At 42.3% G+C, this 14,990-nt stretch overlaps 1 protein-coding gene across 2 annotated transcripts; it reads right to left on the reverse strand.

Moving 5' to 3' along the window:
* Positions 1 to 639: 639 nt before the first annotated feature.
* gucy2f (guanylate cyclase 2F, retinal) lies at positions 640 to 11,696 on the reverse strand. 2 transcript variants are annotated; one of them, XM_046390277.1, is made up of 20 exons: positions 11,273 to 11,696; positions 10,360 to 11,172; positions 9,473 to 9,774; positions 8,507 to 8,861; positions 8,315 to 8,399; positions 7,687 to 7,783; positions 7,385 to 7,510; positions 7,087 to 7,167; positions 6,672 to 6,848; positions 6,424 to 6,580; positions 5,111 to 5,260; positions 4,768 to 4,916; positions 4,488 to 4,651; positions 4,082 to 4,274; positions 2,747 to 2,921; positions 2,005 to 2,103; positions 1,826 to 1,920; positions 1,642 to 1,727; positions 1,260 to 1,355; positions 713 to 837 (listed from the first exon to the last, which is right to left on the reverse strand). In XM_046390277.1, the coding sequence occupies exons 2-19, from the start codon at positions 11,099 to 11,101 to the stop codon at positions 1,283 to 1,285; spliced, it is 3,306 nt and encodes a 1,101-aa protein (XP_046246233.1). In that variant the 5' UTR covers positions 11,102 to 11,172; positions 11,273 to 11,696; the 3' UTR covers positions 713 to 837; positions 1,260 to 1,282. The 2 variants fall into 2 exon arrangements, with proteins under 2 accessions (XP_046246231.1, XP_046246233.1); XM_046390275.1 differs by lacking the exon at positions 1,260 to 1,355 and having other exon boundaries at positions 640 to 837.
* Positions 11,697 to 14,990: the final 3,294 nt, after the last annotated feature.

Below are 14,990 nucleotides of genomic sequence, written 5' to 3' on the forward strand. Positions count from 1 at the left end.
GAAATGAAACACAACCATGAACTCCACATAACTGATGACCTGATGTATGATACTGTAAGTTTACTATTGCTAAAACAAACAAACAAACAAAAAACAAAACAAAAAAATAATACCACAGGAGCATATTGTGTATTCATTTAATTCATTTCAATTTACTGAGCTGAATCACTGCTTTAATATAGCATAAGTGAAAGTGGCAAATGTCTCTGATTTTGATAATTATGGTAATTATATACAATAGCAGCCTTTGTCTCCAATCATGGAGAGCTAATAGCATAAAATATTTAACCATAGCTAAGCAACAGTCAGGCCCTGCAACTCTATTATGAGCTTTCATGGCAAACTAAAAACAGACACCAGACGATATAACATTTCATTTTGAAATAGGCGTTTGGGCCGTTCAATTTTCAGATGGGTGAACCTCTGTTTGCCCTGAAATAGGTGACCACTCAGTGGTCAGTGAGTGCTGAGAGGAGTGAGTGAGTGCATCCCTCATTAAGGAGCAGTGCAGCTTCCCTGTGCTACAGGCAGCAGGTATGTAGACAGGTAATGCGACAACTCTCATTACATTAGCACTGTCGTGTTCTGCTGTGCTGGCTGCACGCAGATTAGCCAGTCGATGAACAATCCTCTTAAACAAGCCGGCATTAAGCCACAGTGATAGGCTGGGTGGTGCTCTCTGTCCTCTGCCTGCCCTCCTCTCCTCTGTTCCCCTGGTTTTGCTTCTTTCACATCTTTCCTGCTCCTCCTCTCATTCAGATCTTCATCTCCACCTGCCTGTTGGCCTTGCGAAAAAGGGTTTTGATCTCCTCTGTCACCATCTCTTGCCAGTTGTCCCTAGTAAATACAGAAGGTGGAGTGAAGACCAATATTGTATTGTACAGACATTTGTTTTTAAGCAAAACTGTGGGATTCAAATACATAAAAAAATACTACGAAAGCACGCCACAAAGCAGAAACAAACACTGCCAAAACACGGTAAAATAAATGAGTTAATTATGAAAATGTGTGAGCCAGTCACAATGAAAGTGAATGAACTAAACAAAGAAGGCTTTCCCCAATCTGCTTAAGAAGGTGTAGAAGGTGATAAGATCAAGAGATTAATGAGACTACTAGGTCACAGGGCAATCAATAAGATTCAAGAATCAATGAGAAAAAACTGTACACATGCAGTTTCAGAGGTTGCATTTGGTCACATCAAACTGACAGCCACACAAACATTTCAACAGCACAACACCAGCTGGCATGCAGGTCTCTACCTCCTGTGTTTAGACTAAGAAGGTCAAGCCTTTTTTTCAGCTTTCTTTCTCCTGTATGCAGCTATATCCTCAGGGTTCAGGCCGTGATTGTCTTCCCTGAAGTAACATTCAGATGCAATTTGCATGAGTAGAAAATATATCAGTGTTAGAAGCCAGTTACAGGCTGGTTAATGACAACAGTAATATGACAGCATTACAACATTCCTTACAATACATTTGCAAACTCAACGGGGATGATAATTTCTGCCAGGCGTGACAGCTTTAAAACAGGGTTGGATGGTAAGAATGTATTAAATCGCTTCCTATTAATGAATTTGTTCATATTTACACACATATTTTTTGATGTAGCACCACCTGAGTATCAGTAGGTTGGAGCGCTTACCCTGGTTTGATCTCTGGTGGTTTTGGCAAAGGTTTTGTAAAGTTTGTTTTCCCCACAAGCCAGTAGGTCTCCTCAAAACCTTTACCCTGAAAAACAAAACAAAACAAAACACGAATTAACAGACTCTAAAATATTTGTCTCAATTACCAAATAAGGAGGTTTAAATGAATGTAGAATATGTTACCTTCAGCTCCGTCTTGCCTCTGAGTTCTATTTTATAACCCTCATTGAGAGAACGGAGGATATTCACAGTGCTCACATTAACATGAATTCTATAAGCTGAGGAACAAGGACAAATGAAGACCACATTAGAACAAAGCAAAACATGAAACCACACAACAAAATATGTTGGGGGACACTCACGCAGCCCAGTGGATTCCATGCGAGAGGCAGTGTTGACAGTGTCTCCAAAAAGGCAGTATCGAGGCATGGTCAGACCCACCACACCAGCAACGCAGGGCCCTGAAAACAAAAAATTAAGTCATTTGTCTTGTTTAAAGGCAGTGGGACTCTAAATCAAGAGAGATCAAAAACATTACAAAGTCCAGTTTAATTACAGTTGGCTGTAAATGTGTTTTTTGCCATCATTGTGACCCTTATATTGGTCCCTGTAGTGAAATATGCTCACTGTGCTGTACTATACTGTTGGCAGTAAGCTTAGCACTTTTCTTAGCCACTCTTTTCAAGCATGCATCAGCACAGTCATTGAGTAAAATATTAAAACTGAACATGACTGAGCATGAACAGTTGAGCATGAACAAGTGAAAAGTCAGTCTAACCCTACCTCAGTAACAACTGAAAGCTTTCTGGTGCAGCCTTGCAACTGTCCTGTTTTATTAGTCTTATCTTGACTGTGGAGGTGATGGATGAGACCAAATGTCTCCTCTGAAGCGGACCATTATTAGACAACAAATGTAAATAAAAACAGCCAAAACATGCAGTTGAAATAAGCCTCACAGTCACTTTGATCTCCGCTGCGGCAGGAAAAAATTGTTTTCATTTTCTGGAAAGAGGTGTGCATGGGAACTGGATCACCTGCTCATCTGGAACAGAGGGCTAATACTGTAAACAATGCGGTGTAGACACTGGTTTTGCACCATCTCACCTGAGTGGATTCCTATGCGTATCCTGACAGGTACGTCTGGCATGTGCCGCATATGGAAAGTTCCCACTGAGCTGAGGATGTTCAGAGACATGTTGGCGATCTCTGCAGCATGTTTGTTGCCATTTCTCTTTGGCAGGCCTGATGCAACCATGTAGGCATCACCAATAGTCTCCACCTAAAAAATAAGCATATTTATTCACACATCTTGTATGTACTTTATGTGTACTATAGACTATAGACTATGTCAATTTTTTTTGAACTACAAATAGTATTGATTTACATTTTATTTTTTCTCAATGCAACAACTTCCATCTAGTCTTTTTGAAGATGTACACAATATAGACAAAAGTATTAGATAAGACCTCTTTATTATTGAATTCAGGTGTGTTATAAGACTTGGCCCCTTACTTGCAGTGAAGGGAAATCTTAATACTTCAGCATACCAAGACATTTTGGACAATGCTATGCTTCCAACTTTGTGGCAACAGCATGGGGAAGGTCATTTCCTATTCTGGTGTGAGTGAGCCCCAGTGCACAATGCAAGGACCATAAAGCCATGGTTGGATGACTTTGGAGTGGAAGAACCTGACTGGCCCACACAGAGCCCTGACCTCAACCCCACTGTACATCCCTGGGATGAATTGGAACTGAGACCATGAGCAAGGCCCCCCCATCCAACAGCAGTGCCCTGTGCGAATTGGCAGAAACCCCCAAAGAAACACTCCAAAATCTTGTGGAAAGCCTTCCAGAAGAGCAGAAGCTGCCACAGCTGGAAAAGATGAACCAAGTACACACCAATGTCCATGCACTTAAGATGTGATTCTGGTGTAATGGTCAGGCGTCCCATTACTTTTTATAGTGTATACTGTCTCACTCAGATAAAGGAGAGAATCCCTCAAAAGTCATAAACTCAATATCATCACAAACTCATCTCATTTTCAAACACACTAGTAGACAATGAGAATTTACTGGCATAATTTTTAAGAGAGTGGATGATACAATCTGAGGAACTCCTGGCACAACAGAGTAATCAGATGTATACTGTATGTACATATACAGATACAGCACATAAGAGAACATCCAAGAAAGTTGCAGGGCAAGGCTGAGAGAAAAAAGTGAAATTACAAATCCATCTGCTACCTCAGCACCACAGGCAGCTCTGTCGATTTATTATTACACAGGACGTTTAAGCTACTGATATTTCAAATCCATGGTCAGGACTGCAAACCTCAAACCAGACCAATAAGTCAGATTAAGTTAACATAATTAACATATTCAAGTAAACAACCCCCCAGTCCCTGCACTGTTTATTGAAAATATTTGATGTTCTCTGACCTTGTAGACATCATGGTTACTGAGCACGGCGTCAAACAGAGAGTAGAGGTCATTGAGAAGGTCCACCACTTCGATGGGATCACTGAGCGAGGAGATGGTAGTGAAGCCCACAATGTCGCTGAAGTAGATTGTCACCTGGTCAAAGTACTCTGGCTCCACTGTGGCACCGGTCTTCAGGGCCTCAGCCACCGAACTGTAGACCAAGGGGCAGAAACGTTAGAAGGATCAAATGATGAGGCTTTCTATTCTGTGAATGTGACTGAATTCATTACACTTTGAAAGTTTCCATTCTGGTACACAATTGTTAAGTAAATTCATGTTTTTTTTTCGTTTCTCTTTTACATTTCTCTGTGTGTGTGTATGTGTGTGTGTGTGTGTGTGTGTGTGTGTGTGTGTACAAACTTACGGCGGGAGCATCTCTGACAGAAGCTTTTCTGTCCTCTGTTTTTCCACCTCCAGCTCCTCTGTTCTCTCTCTGATGAGATCCTCCAGGTTGGAGCTGTACTGTTCGAGCATCCTCAGCATGGAGTCAATGATGTTAGTCTTCTTACCCTTGTTGATTAACTTGAACTACTCATAGGAAAATACAGTCTCATGTTAAACAATAAGAATATTTTTAAAGTGATGTCCTTGAGTTAAACAATAAACAACTTTGAGGTCTGTAAGAATAAGGCCACAAAATGTACCCTGTCAAAGATCTCATCAAATGTTGGTCTGCGGTCAGGCAGCTCACTCCAGCACTGCTTCATCAGCTGGATACACTCCAGAGGAGCCTGGTCTGGTGCCACCGTGGGGCGGCACATTGGTGGAGGTTTCTTCACCTTACGGATGATCTCTGGTGGGGATGTGATTTAGGTGGGACATGTCAGTTGAATTCCAGATTATGTTCCATATCAGTATGCTGACACTGTCACATCAAAATGTTGTAAACACTGTTGTAATTCCTTAAATCTACATCGTTCTAACAATGCCTCTATAATTTGTCAGCTTCTCTTTGTCTACGTCTCCTCCTGCCCAATGGATACATACCCTCAGGAGGTAGACCCAGCATGCAGTACGGAGGACCTCTGACCACCACCTCTTGAAGGATGATAGAAAAGCTGTACACGTCTCCTTTGTAGGTGCCTTTACGTGAGCTTGCAAGGTCCCTTAAAAACTCTGGAGCTGTCCAATAAAGATCTGAGTGAAAAAAGAGAAAAGATTTAGAATTAAGGTGGGAACATGACGGAAACAAGACACAAGTGAACTGTAATATATGTAGGGCCGATTTGACCCCCCTCCCCCTGAAATGGCAGCCCACTGCTCCTGTGTGTTTCATTGCATGTTGCACTGGGGGCAGTCGTGGATCAGCGGTTAGGGTGTCGGACCCGTAACCAGTGGATTGCTGGTTCGATTCCCCGTACCGGTGTCCATGGCTGAGGTACCCTTGAGCAAGGTACCTAACCCCCACTGCTCACCGGGCGCTGCACGCGGTCGCCCACTGCCCCGGGTTTGCTGTGTGTGTGCACGTCACTTGGGTGGGTTAAATGCAGAGCACGAATTTCGTTGGAGTGATTTCCCTCCAATGACAAAATATGTCACTTTCATCTTTCTTTCATCTTTCACGTGTGTGTTCAATCAGTGATGGGTTAAATGCAGAGAAGAATTTCGGTGTATGTAATAAAATACCGACAATAAAGGTTTGAAGGTTTGAATACTGAAGTTGAAGTCTTTAGACTCTTGTTAAAAGGATAGTTTAGGTACTGTATTTTGAGGCACAAAGTCAATATCAATTAAGTGTTTGCAGAGGATTTTCCCTGCTTTACTTTGCCATTAGACAGTTCTTTCTGGCACATACTAAAGCTGATATATCCATTTATGTTCTCTTTGAAACCACCAGGTTCCTTTGAAAAAAACAGTAATTTTACCTCGCTGAAGACAGGAGTTGCTGGTCCACTGCTGTCTTGACTTGGTGTTTCAGAGGGTTCATTTGGCTTCACCAAAGTCACATAATAACACATAACTGAAGGCTGTCTATTTTTTTGTAAATATAGTGGATGCTAAAAGTGCTATCGAATTCTTCTAGAAGGGTATTCTTTTAGCAGGACATTGCTTAGCTTCCTACACCCACACTCCTGAACTGAAAACCATCTACTGCAGGAAATACACTCGCTTTGGATAAGTACATCATGTCAGTTCTCTTCAAAAAACTCAAACTATTTTCTTAATACCACATTTACAGTGAGGTTGTAGATAGCTCTTCCATAGCCAGGAATCAGTCAGGTTCTTTCTACAAAATGTATTGTATATAGAGTTTGGTAAATGGTTGTTCATGAACATTGATGAAAGACACATTTAGGTACCTTCAGGTGGAGGTTCTTCTATAGGAGCTTTCTGAGACTCCAGCAGCTCATTGAAGCCATAGTCAGTAATCTTGAGGACAAAACGCCCATCTACCACGCAATTACGAGATTTTAGTCTGCCGTGGGGGAAATCTCTGTGGTGAAGATATTTCATACCCTGGAAGCACAACGTATTTGACAAGTTATCATCGGAAAGACAGATCACACACTAAGCTCTGCACATGCAAATGAGTATATCAGTGTTTTACCTTGATAAGATCAAGCACAAGTGATGATTTGAACATCCAGTCTAATTTGACATCCTCATTCCTCAGCAAGTCCTGCAGACTGCCTCGTGAGCAGTGCTCTGTCACCACGGCAAACATGGAAAGGTCTGAGAAGAAGCCGAGGAATGGATTCACGTTTTCATTTCTCAGGTCTTTCATCTAAGAAAGCAGACAAACAAGTTAAAAGAAAAGCTGTAACATCAAACTAATCTATAATGTTCATTGTTTGTGGAACGGTATGTGCAGTTTTTAGCTTTAGTTTTTTGTCTGCAATATGTATTGCCCTGAGTAGAAGTATGACATTTGAGGCAGAGTGTAGCTTTATCCTACCGAATTACAGTAAAAATAGAAGTATATGTGACTAGTTCTTCTTACAGGTCGAGACATGTCACTCTACCTTTGTGAAAATCTTGGTGGTGCTCTGCTTCACTTCTTTGAACTGCCCTTCCTCAAATTTCTTCAGCCACACCCAGTCGCCCTGGAAGAGAAGCCCAGTTGTTAACAGTGTGGTCAGTCTTTTGTCTTGAGTATTGAGTTTCACTGGCATTTTTAAGAGATGTTACAAAAAAAGAAACAGAAGTCATTTTTGAATAACTGACAAAAACCACAAGCTACGACTTAACCATAACCTCAAAAAGCACTGACACAACCACGCTTACAGACTGATGTGCAGTGACTCTTCCAGTGTCACCTACCTCGTACACGGCTACACTGGTGGTCTCATGAGTTGCGGTCTGCATGCTGTTTACAGAGTGTGAGCGGTCCCCAGATTTCTCCTCCAGGGCACTCCTGGACTCACTCAGATCCTCTAAGGTGATTTTCTGTGGGACATCAAAGACCAGAAATTAGTTGTATCCTAAAACATTTTATATAGCAAATATGAATATTTTTTTCAGATTTTGAACTAATGTTCAATGTACTATGTCCAAAGAACTTGGCAGAAACATAAATCCATGAATATGCTTATGTTTAATTTGACGACAGTGATGCTGCTTACCTTTTTGCTAAGTTGAGGATTGATAAACGTAAGATCCTCTAAGGTCAGGAGGATCCGATTGGGACCTTTGACCAGCTGGATTTGTTGGAGTCTCCTCCTGCCCATGAGATTGACGAAAGATAAGGAAATCAGTTCAAATGACAACTGGAAATTTCCTAAAGCTGCCACAGGGATCATCTGTGGAGCAAAGACAGATGATAAAGAAGAGAATCTAATCCTTGTATGTGAACTAACCGCAGTCTCCTGTCAGCAGATAGTGGTCAGATGGCCAGCTATTACATTTTGTGACATGAGTAATCGAGTGTTGACTTATGGAAAAGACATTCACATAAGTTCAGCCGTATGGTTTAAAGCACTAGCTTAAAGTACTTTCAAAGTATAGGTTACTGTGACCTACAGCTACAGAAAATCAACATGTGGTTTTACTTCTGTTTGAAATAGCCATCTCTTGCTACCACCAACTATTATCAAATGTTATTGAGTCAAACTCTCAAGACCGTCCCTTCTTAATCTCAAGAATTTATCCATTCTAGTCCCCATCACACCATAGAGTGTGTGAATGTATCCCATACGATACAAAAAACGTTCTACATCAAAAGATGAGTCTATTTGTGTTTACAGACTGTACCTGATATAAAGACTTATAGCAAGCCCTCCTACAGCCAGAGTGAAAATGACAGCAAACCCCACAATGATGTAGGTGACCTCCACACCTGAGGATAACAACAACAGGTAATGCAATGATGTGACTGTGAAGACCTGAAGAAACACATCCATATTCACCTATATTCACGCACAAACACAAACCAAATCCTTTTACCTCCTGTGCAGATGATGGTCTTGTCAAACCAGCAGCTGGAGTCAGACGGTGGGGGAGATCCTCCTGGAAAATTAATGGACCTCCCGGCAAAACGAAGCACTCCAGCAGTTAGATCCACCATATAGGTCTGATACAGCTGGCTCCCTCTGTTGTCAGTGTCCAGGACAACATAGTTGGTCTTAACTTCCCCACCATTGTTCACCTGGACCTTTTGGTTGAAGCCACTGAAGGTTATGTTCTTTGTGAAGTAGGCCAGGTTTGAGCCTGACAAATGCATGCCTCGTTGCCTGGCTTTGTGGATGGACATGGCCAGCAGGTAGATACTGTTATAGATGGTTCCAAATAGTGGATTAACCTGCAAGGGACACAGGAAAAGATGAGATGTGTTAAAATATTTGGATTATTTTAAATCATCCTCTATCGAAATGTTGAGCAATAAATCAGATGTTTCAGAGTTTGGCTGATGGAGACAAAAAATACTAGGTAAGTATAGGATGGTTTTAGAATAATGAGATACTCCGTATGAGTTGAAATTAGAGGTATCAGTGAAAAGACTATGTTGGGTATGTGGAATAATTATCAACCACAAATCCAGTCATTTTTTGCTAATTACAGGGTAAGTAATACTGACAGACAATACAAAATTTTGAACAGTCATCTCAAAATGTGAGTTAACTTTTCAGGACAGTGTTTCTTTTTGGGACCATGTGGAGGGATGGAAACAGAATGAATAAGTTTTAGTCTCAAAAAGACTGTAATTTTGAAAGATACCTTCATTATCTGTCTAATTATCTGTCACACCAACTCATATTACTTTGGGATGTCTTTGTGCAAGTCCTGAAAACTGGATTTTATTCCCCACCTCTCACACTCAGCATGGGCAGTTTTTTTCAAAGCATTTATAGGCACGTGAGTACAGTTTTACAACAGGTTTTAAAAATAGGAAAGTATCCTTTAATATTCCACCTGTTCTGGCTGCACAGCTAACGTCACTTCCTCGCTCTTCTTGGCGGCAGCGAACGCCTCATTGAAGGACAGGGGCTCAGAGACCACAGTGATGGTGAGCACAGCGTCATAGGCCTCCCTCAGCCTGCTGTTGTTTCGCAGGGGGAAGTAGGAGACGTTTTTGTAGGGCAGGCTGTAGTGGAGGGTGTCGTAGGGCACAAACACATACTTCCCTGAAGTCAGGCCCATTTCCTGTGCTTTAAGAAGAAAAGTAGCCTGCTGCTCCCCTCCAACCAGGATGGAGTGCATGCACATGATGATGACTGGAACAGATAAGAATACAACATTGCAGGGGTTTGCTAAAATATAAGTTTTATGGGCATATGTAGAGTGGTAATATGGCTCAACTTTGATTTATTGTGCCAATAGCTAACAAATACAGTGCTGGAAAGAGTACCCTTATGTCTCTTTCAAGTAGAGTGAATGCAATGTACTCTAAAAGTTTCCAAACCCAGTTAGAGAGTAACAGAAATAAATGTACTTGGACCCTGGGTGGTCTGGGCAGTGCTGACCATTTAACTGTCCATGTAATATTTAAATACCTTTTCCCTCTCCACTTGTACCTGCCAGCTCTTTGTGATTAAGTAAAGCACAAAAATAAAAAAAAAGAAATTACTGGTGTTAAAAACAAACACACGTGACACAACTCTTCCAGTTCACCTTAACCACAAGGTGTAATCTGCAAAGTCAAAATGGCTCCCTGGTCAGATGGTGGAGTGATAAGCCTAGTGAAGAGGATGTGTACAACTGAGATGTTTAATTATGCAACTCTGAATTGTCTGTTACCATGCCATACCACACCTTTAACATGCAATGTAGCAAAGTCCTGCATTAATTTCATCACTCACCCCTGATCTCCCCTGCAGCCTTGATCTTCCTCAGTGTGCTCTCCACCTCAGTCTCATTTATGCCCATAGATGTCACCAGGACAACGGGAAGCCCCTCTCGCCTCAGAGCGGTAGCTACTCTCCCTGCGGTGTCCCTCCAAATATCCTCATTGGAAGAGACCACTACAATACTGGCCCACCTGAAGTGTTTGAGCACGGTGAACAGCACCTCGGAGGGAAACGGCACCGTGCTGGCAAAAGTCGGATATCCTATGGCGCGGTCCAGCTCATAGTTAACACAGCTGTAGGAAAAGATGGCCTTCTCCCAGTTCTTGGCCAGCAGGGAAGCCGCAACACAGTATCCCGGGTTGGTGGGGCCGACGAACGCATTTGCCATATTTTCATAGTAAATAAACGCGGTGAGGGCTTTGGAAGTTTCGCAAGGCTCCTGGAGGAGGATAAAGTCCATTTCCAGGCCGAGATCCAGACTCAGGTCTCCGTTTATCCTGCTTACAGCGAGCCTGGCAGCCGCAGCGGGTAGGGCCCTGTAGTAAACAGGGTCGCAGTTCCAAGGCCCCAGGACCCCCACTTTGAATATCAAACAGCGGACACAACAAGGGAACGTCAACACCCCGAGGAGGACCCATAACACAAAGTTATAAAAGGGCTGTGTCGTTAAAGTCTGTCTGCTTTTAATTAAGGGCAAACATGGATGGTTGGACTCCCATAGCGCCCCTCTGAAATTTGGAGGAATATTTTGCATTGTCCTTCCAGGGTGTCCAAGGTAGTGAATCTTCGTGTTCACCTTTGAATTATCAATTATACCAGCGACACCTGCAAAAGGAAAGATAAAAGTCCCGGCAATTTCTCATTGTCAGATAAATGGCTGTTGCGAAATCATAAATGGTTGAATTTAAACAAATGCACCAATTACCATTTATTTGATGCCATGAGGGCAGCTTCAAGGTCCGATGAGACAATCCTAACAGGTGTCCTCCCGGATTTGTTTTTCTGTGTCCACACAGACCGTCACCTAACCATCCCCAAAACCTCACCTATTCACCTGGAGGATCCGCGGTGTCGACACGACCAAGTCATAGTGTTTGGAACAGGGTCTGAAAGCGACAGGCAGGGCTCGGGCGCTGGCGTCTGTCGCGTTTGGAGACAACTTCAGCACCCTGGAGAGCTACTTACGTCCCGCAGTCAGCGCCTCTGATGGCTCCTGTGCGTTTCCACAAACAGTGCTGTTCACAGGCCACATATCTGAAGGAGGACAAAGATTCAACTCTGCTCCTCGGGTTTCTTTATTTCATCTGTATGTTCGAGAAACAAAATAAGTCAGATGTTCCAGATCGAGTTAAAAAGCACACCCAGTCCAAAAACGAATGCTCTTCATCAGAAAGGGCTATTTAAATAATTTCTTTAAAAAAAAGGCAAGCGTATTTGATGTATTATCAATATAGGAGGCCAGTGCCAGCTACAGGCCCATTCAGTTAAATCCCTTCAAAGTGACCCGGGGCCAAAACGTATGCGTTACTCACTAATCCATTTTCAGTGAGGCACAATGTAAGAGGATTGACGGCAGGCCTAAAGCCTTGTTATCATACAGGCTGGAGAGAATGCAAGGCGTTTTCCCATCAGCTAACACACTCCTCTGGAACTACAGTCACAAAGCGTGTTTTTCCCATTAAACTGCAAATTGTGATGATGTAATAGACTCAGTAAACATTTACTGACATGCAGAGTTGGGTCATTTTTCTCGCCATGGAGACACCTCAGCCACATTGCGCGGTGACACCTGAACCGCGCTTTAATTGTTCTAATACACCCGCAGTGCAGCAAGTTCCACAGATTAAATGAATGTGAACCCTGGTGGTGTGGTGCTAATTAAAGATAACGAAGGGCTCTCCCTGCGCGTCCCCTGAGTTCCGCTGCCTTTTGCCTGCGTCAGTCTTTTCAGGTCTTTTAATTTTCAATACACCACAAGGTGAAGTAGCCTGCCTGGCAAATGAGTCCAGGAACAGCTGGTTGCCACAACACCGACGCAGCATGACAGCGCTAAAGACAGGCTGGATGGATGGATGACTTAACAGAACCATATCATGCAGTGGTGGTAGTGATCATTATCAAGGAATCAGCCACAAAGATGAATCCAAAATTCTTATGTTAGTATTTGAAAACACTGTGTGACAAAGGCGTTAAATTTAGCAGATCTTTAACATATTGCTGTGACCACTATGGCATAAAAATAATGCAAAATAACACCACCCTGAGCCTCCACTCACTGATATCCTGTTTAGATGTGTTTATTATTTAAAAATCCACTAATGTTACATGCCTATTGGCTGTTAAAATAAATTAGGGGAAAGAAATATACAACAACAAGGACATAATGTGTGAAACCAAAGTTTTTTAGTAACCGGGATGACTACTTCAAACAACATCAGGCTAAAGCTGCTTGCGGTTTTTCTTTCTCTTCTTCCTCTCTCTCTCTGCGTGCATGTGCGTGTGCGTGTGTGTGTGTGTGTGTGTTTGAGAGAGAGAGTGGGAGAGAGACCCATTCACCTTTTCTTTCTCCTTCCCTCCTTCTCTTCACCCCTCTTTTCCTCAAACTGTGTGTGTGCTGGAAGGACATACAAATAAAGAAACATTGGATAAATGTTGCTGGGATATGACAGTTGAGTTGCAGTAATATTGCATTGTATTGTGTGCGTATGGAGCTGGAAAGCGATTCCACCTTGGTTGACCCATATCCCACATAAGCTGATGAGCCTCTTAAACGTACCACCTTGGCGCCGCTGTCCCGCATCCAGGAGAAGAGGAGAGAAGTGACGACTCAGCGCTATGTCAACACAGCGAGCAGTGAACACAACACTTCAGAGACACCCCCTGAGACAAGCTCTGTGCTTTCTATTGCGAAATATCAAACACAGATGAGAGTGAAATAAAACAAGATGGAATGAATTAAATCATCTTTCAAAAGTAGAATAGGGAGGACAGCATTACCATTTTGAGTTTATCAGACTCAAACTTGCAAACTTGTTTGGAACAAAGCAGGAAAAGAGGAAAAGCAAGGTGGACAAACAGAAGACAAACGTGTCCTTCGGCTGGTAGGACAAATGAGGAGATGGGTGAAAATAATACACTGGTGAAAAGTGGGAAATGGAGACATAGTGGAAGAGAATCTATGTTTATTAATCTGTGAACTGATTTTGAAGTCACACACACGTCGTACATAAACGTTGAGGTAAAGTGCTCTTTGAAGGCCGTCCTTGAATGTCACTTATGCTACACAAAGACTGATAAGGTATAGCACATATGAGGTATGGGGGATCTGTCCTCTAAACGTGCAAAATAAGATATAACTGATTCGTGGATGATTATTTTAAATGCGGGATAGCAGATCTGTACCAAGATACTTTTGATAAACAACGACTCAAGACGTGCTCTGAAAGGCATTAGTCGCTTTAGGGACTACATAATCTGCATGGTTCTTACAGCACCGGCATGAATCCCAGGCATCATAAATAAAACTGATGGGTTGAAGAGCTACCCAGAGACCCTTGGTGGCCACAACACAACAACTTCCCATGCGTTTAAAAGTGAGTTGATTTCTCTGAACTGCTTCGTGAGCCTTCACACTGAAACAGCAGACAATTTCTAAGAGAACGTCTTTAGCTCTACCGCCATCTAGTGGAAAAAGCCTGTAGTGACACTGACTGTACTTGATAGATAGATAGATAGATAGATAGATAGATAGATAGATAGATAGATAGATAGATAGATAGATAGATAGATAGATAGATAGATAGATAGATAGATTTTATTGATCCCATTGATCCCATCTGTTTTTTCTTTCTTTTTTTTGATAGCTAGCCACATGGGGAGACAAGAATTAGAATTTCCCTAACAAATGATGAAAAGTAAATTAAAAAGCGCTCTGATGTTCTGGACAACTCCCCTTTTCATTTCTTAAATAGAAAACACCCACTGTAAGGTCACTGTAAAGTGCTATATGGTGATACATGTCCACTTTGATCATGTTTGCTTTAGATGAGACCTTCATATCATGTGTTTCTTCCTCTGTTCTCTTTTCAGAGTGATACAGCACTCTGCATCCTGTCTTCCTCTGCCCTTATCTTATCTTTACAGCCTTGAAGATCCCCAGACACTACAGAAAGATGTGTGAATACAAGTATCTACATGTGTAACACCGAATGACATTTCAAAATAGCTTCCCCTCTCCATCACAGTCCACTGTATCACATGTATTATTTGATAGAGCATAATAATCATGCTCCCTTTTATACATGTTTGACAAAACCTGTGGGTGCACCATTGAGCATGTGTGTGTGAATTGTATGTAGTGATGTAAGGGTGTGTGCTGTGATGGTGGCGTCATGCTCTCATGAGGAAAACAATGGCTGAGGCGCAGATGAACGGTGGAGGCCCCTCAGCATTGTGTGAGCAGCAACAGATGTTCATCACAATTCATCACACTTGACCTGTGGGTTTCTGGTCCTCCTTTTAGAGCACTTGTTACAGTGTCTTGTCTACCAGGATGTAGCCTAATATCTCCACAGACGTGACCTGTGACAGTAAAACCACAAGCAGTCCCATTATAGCTTGTGTTCGCCTCTCCTGCATTATTC

This window comes from Scatophagus argus, chromosome 5 (genome assembly GCF_020382885.2).
Source record: "Scatophagus argus isolate fScaArg1 chromosome 5, fScaArg1.pri, whole genome shotgun sequence".
Taxonomy (NCBI): Eukaryota; Metazoa; Chordata; class Actinopteri; family Scatophagidae; genus Scatophagus; species Scatophagus argus.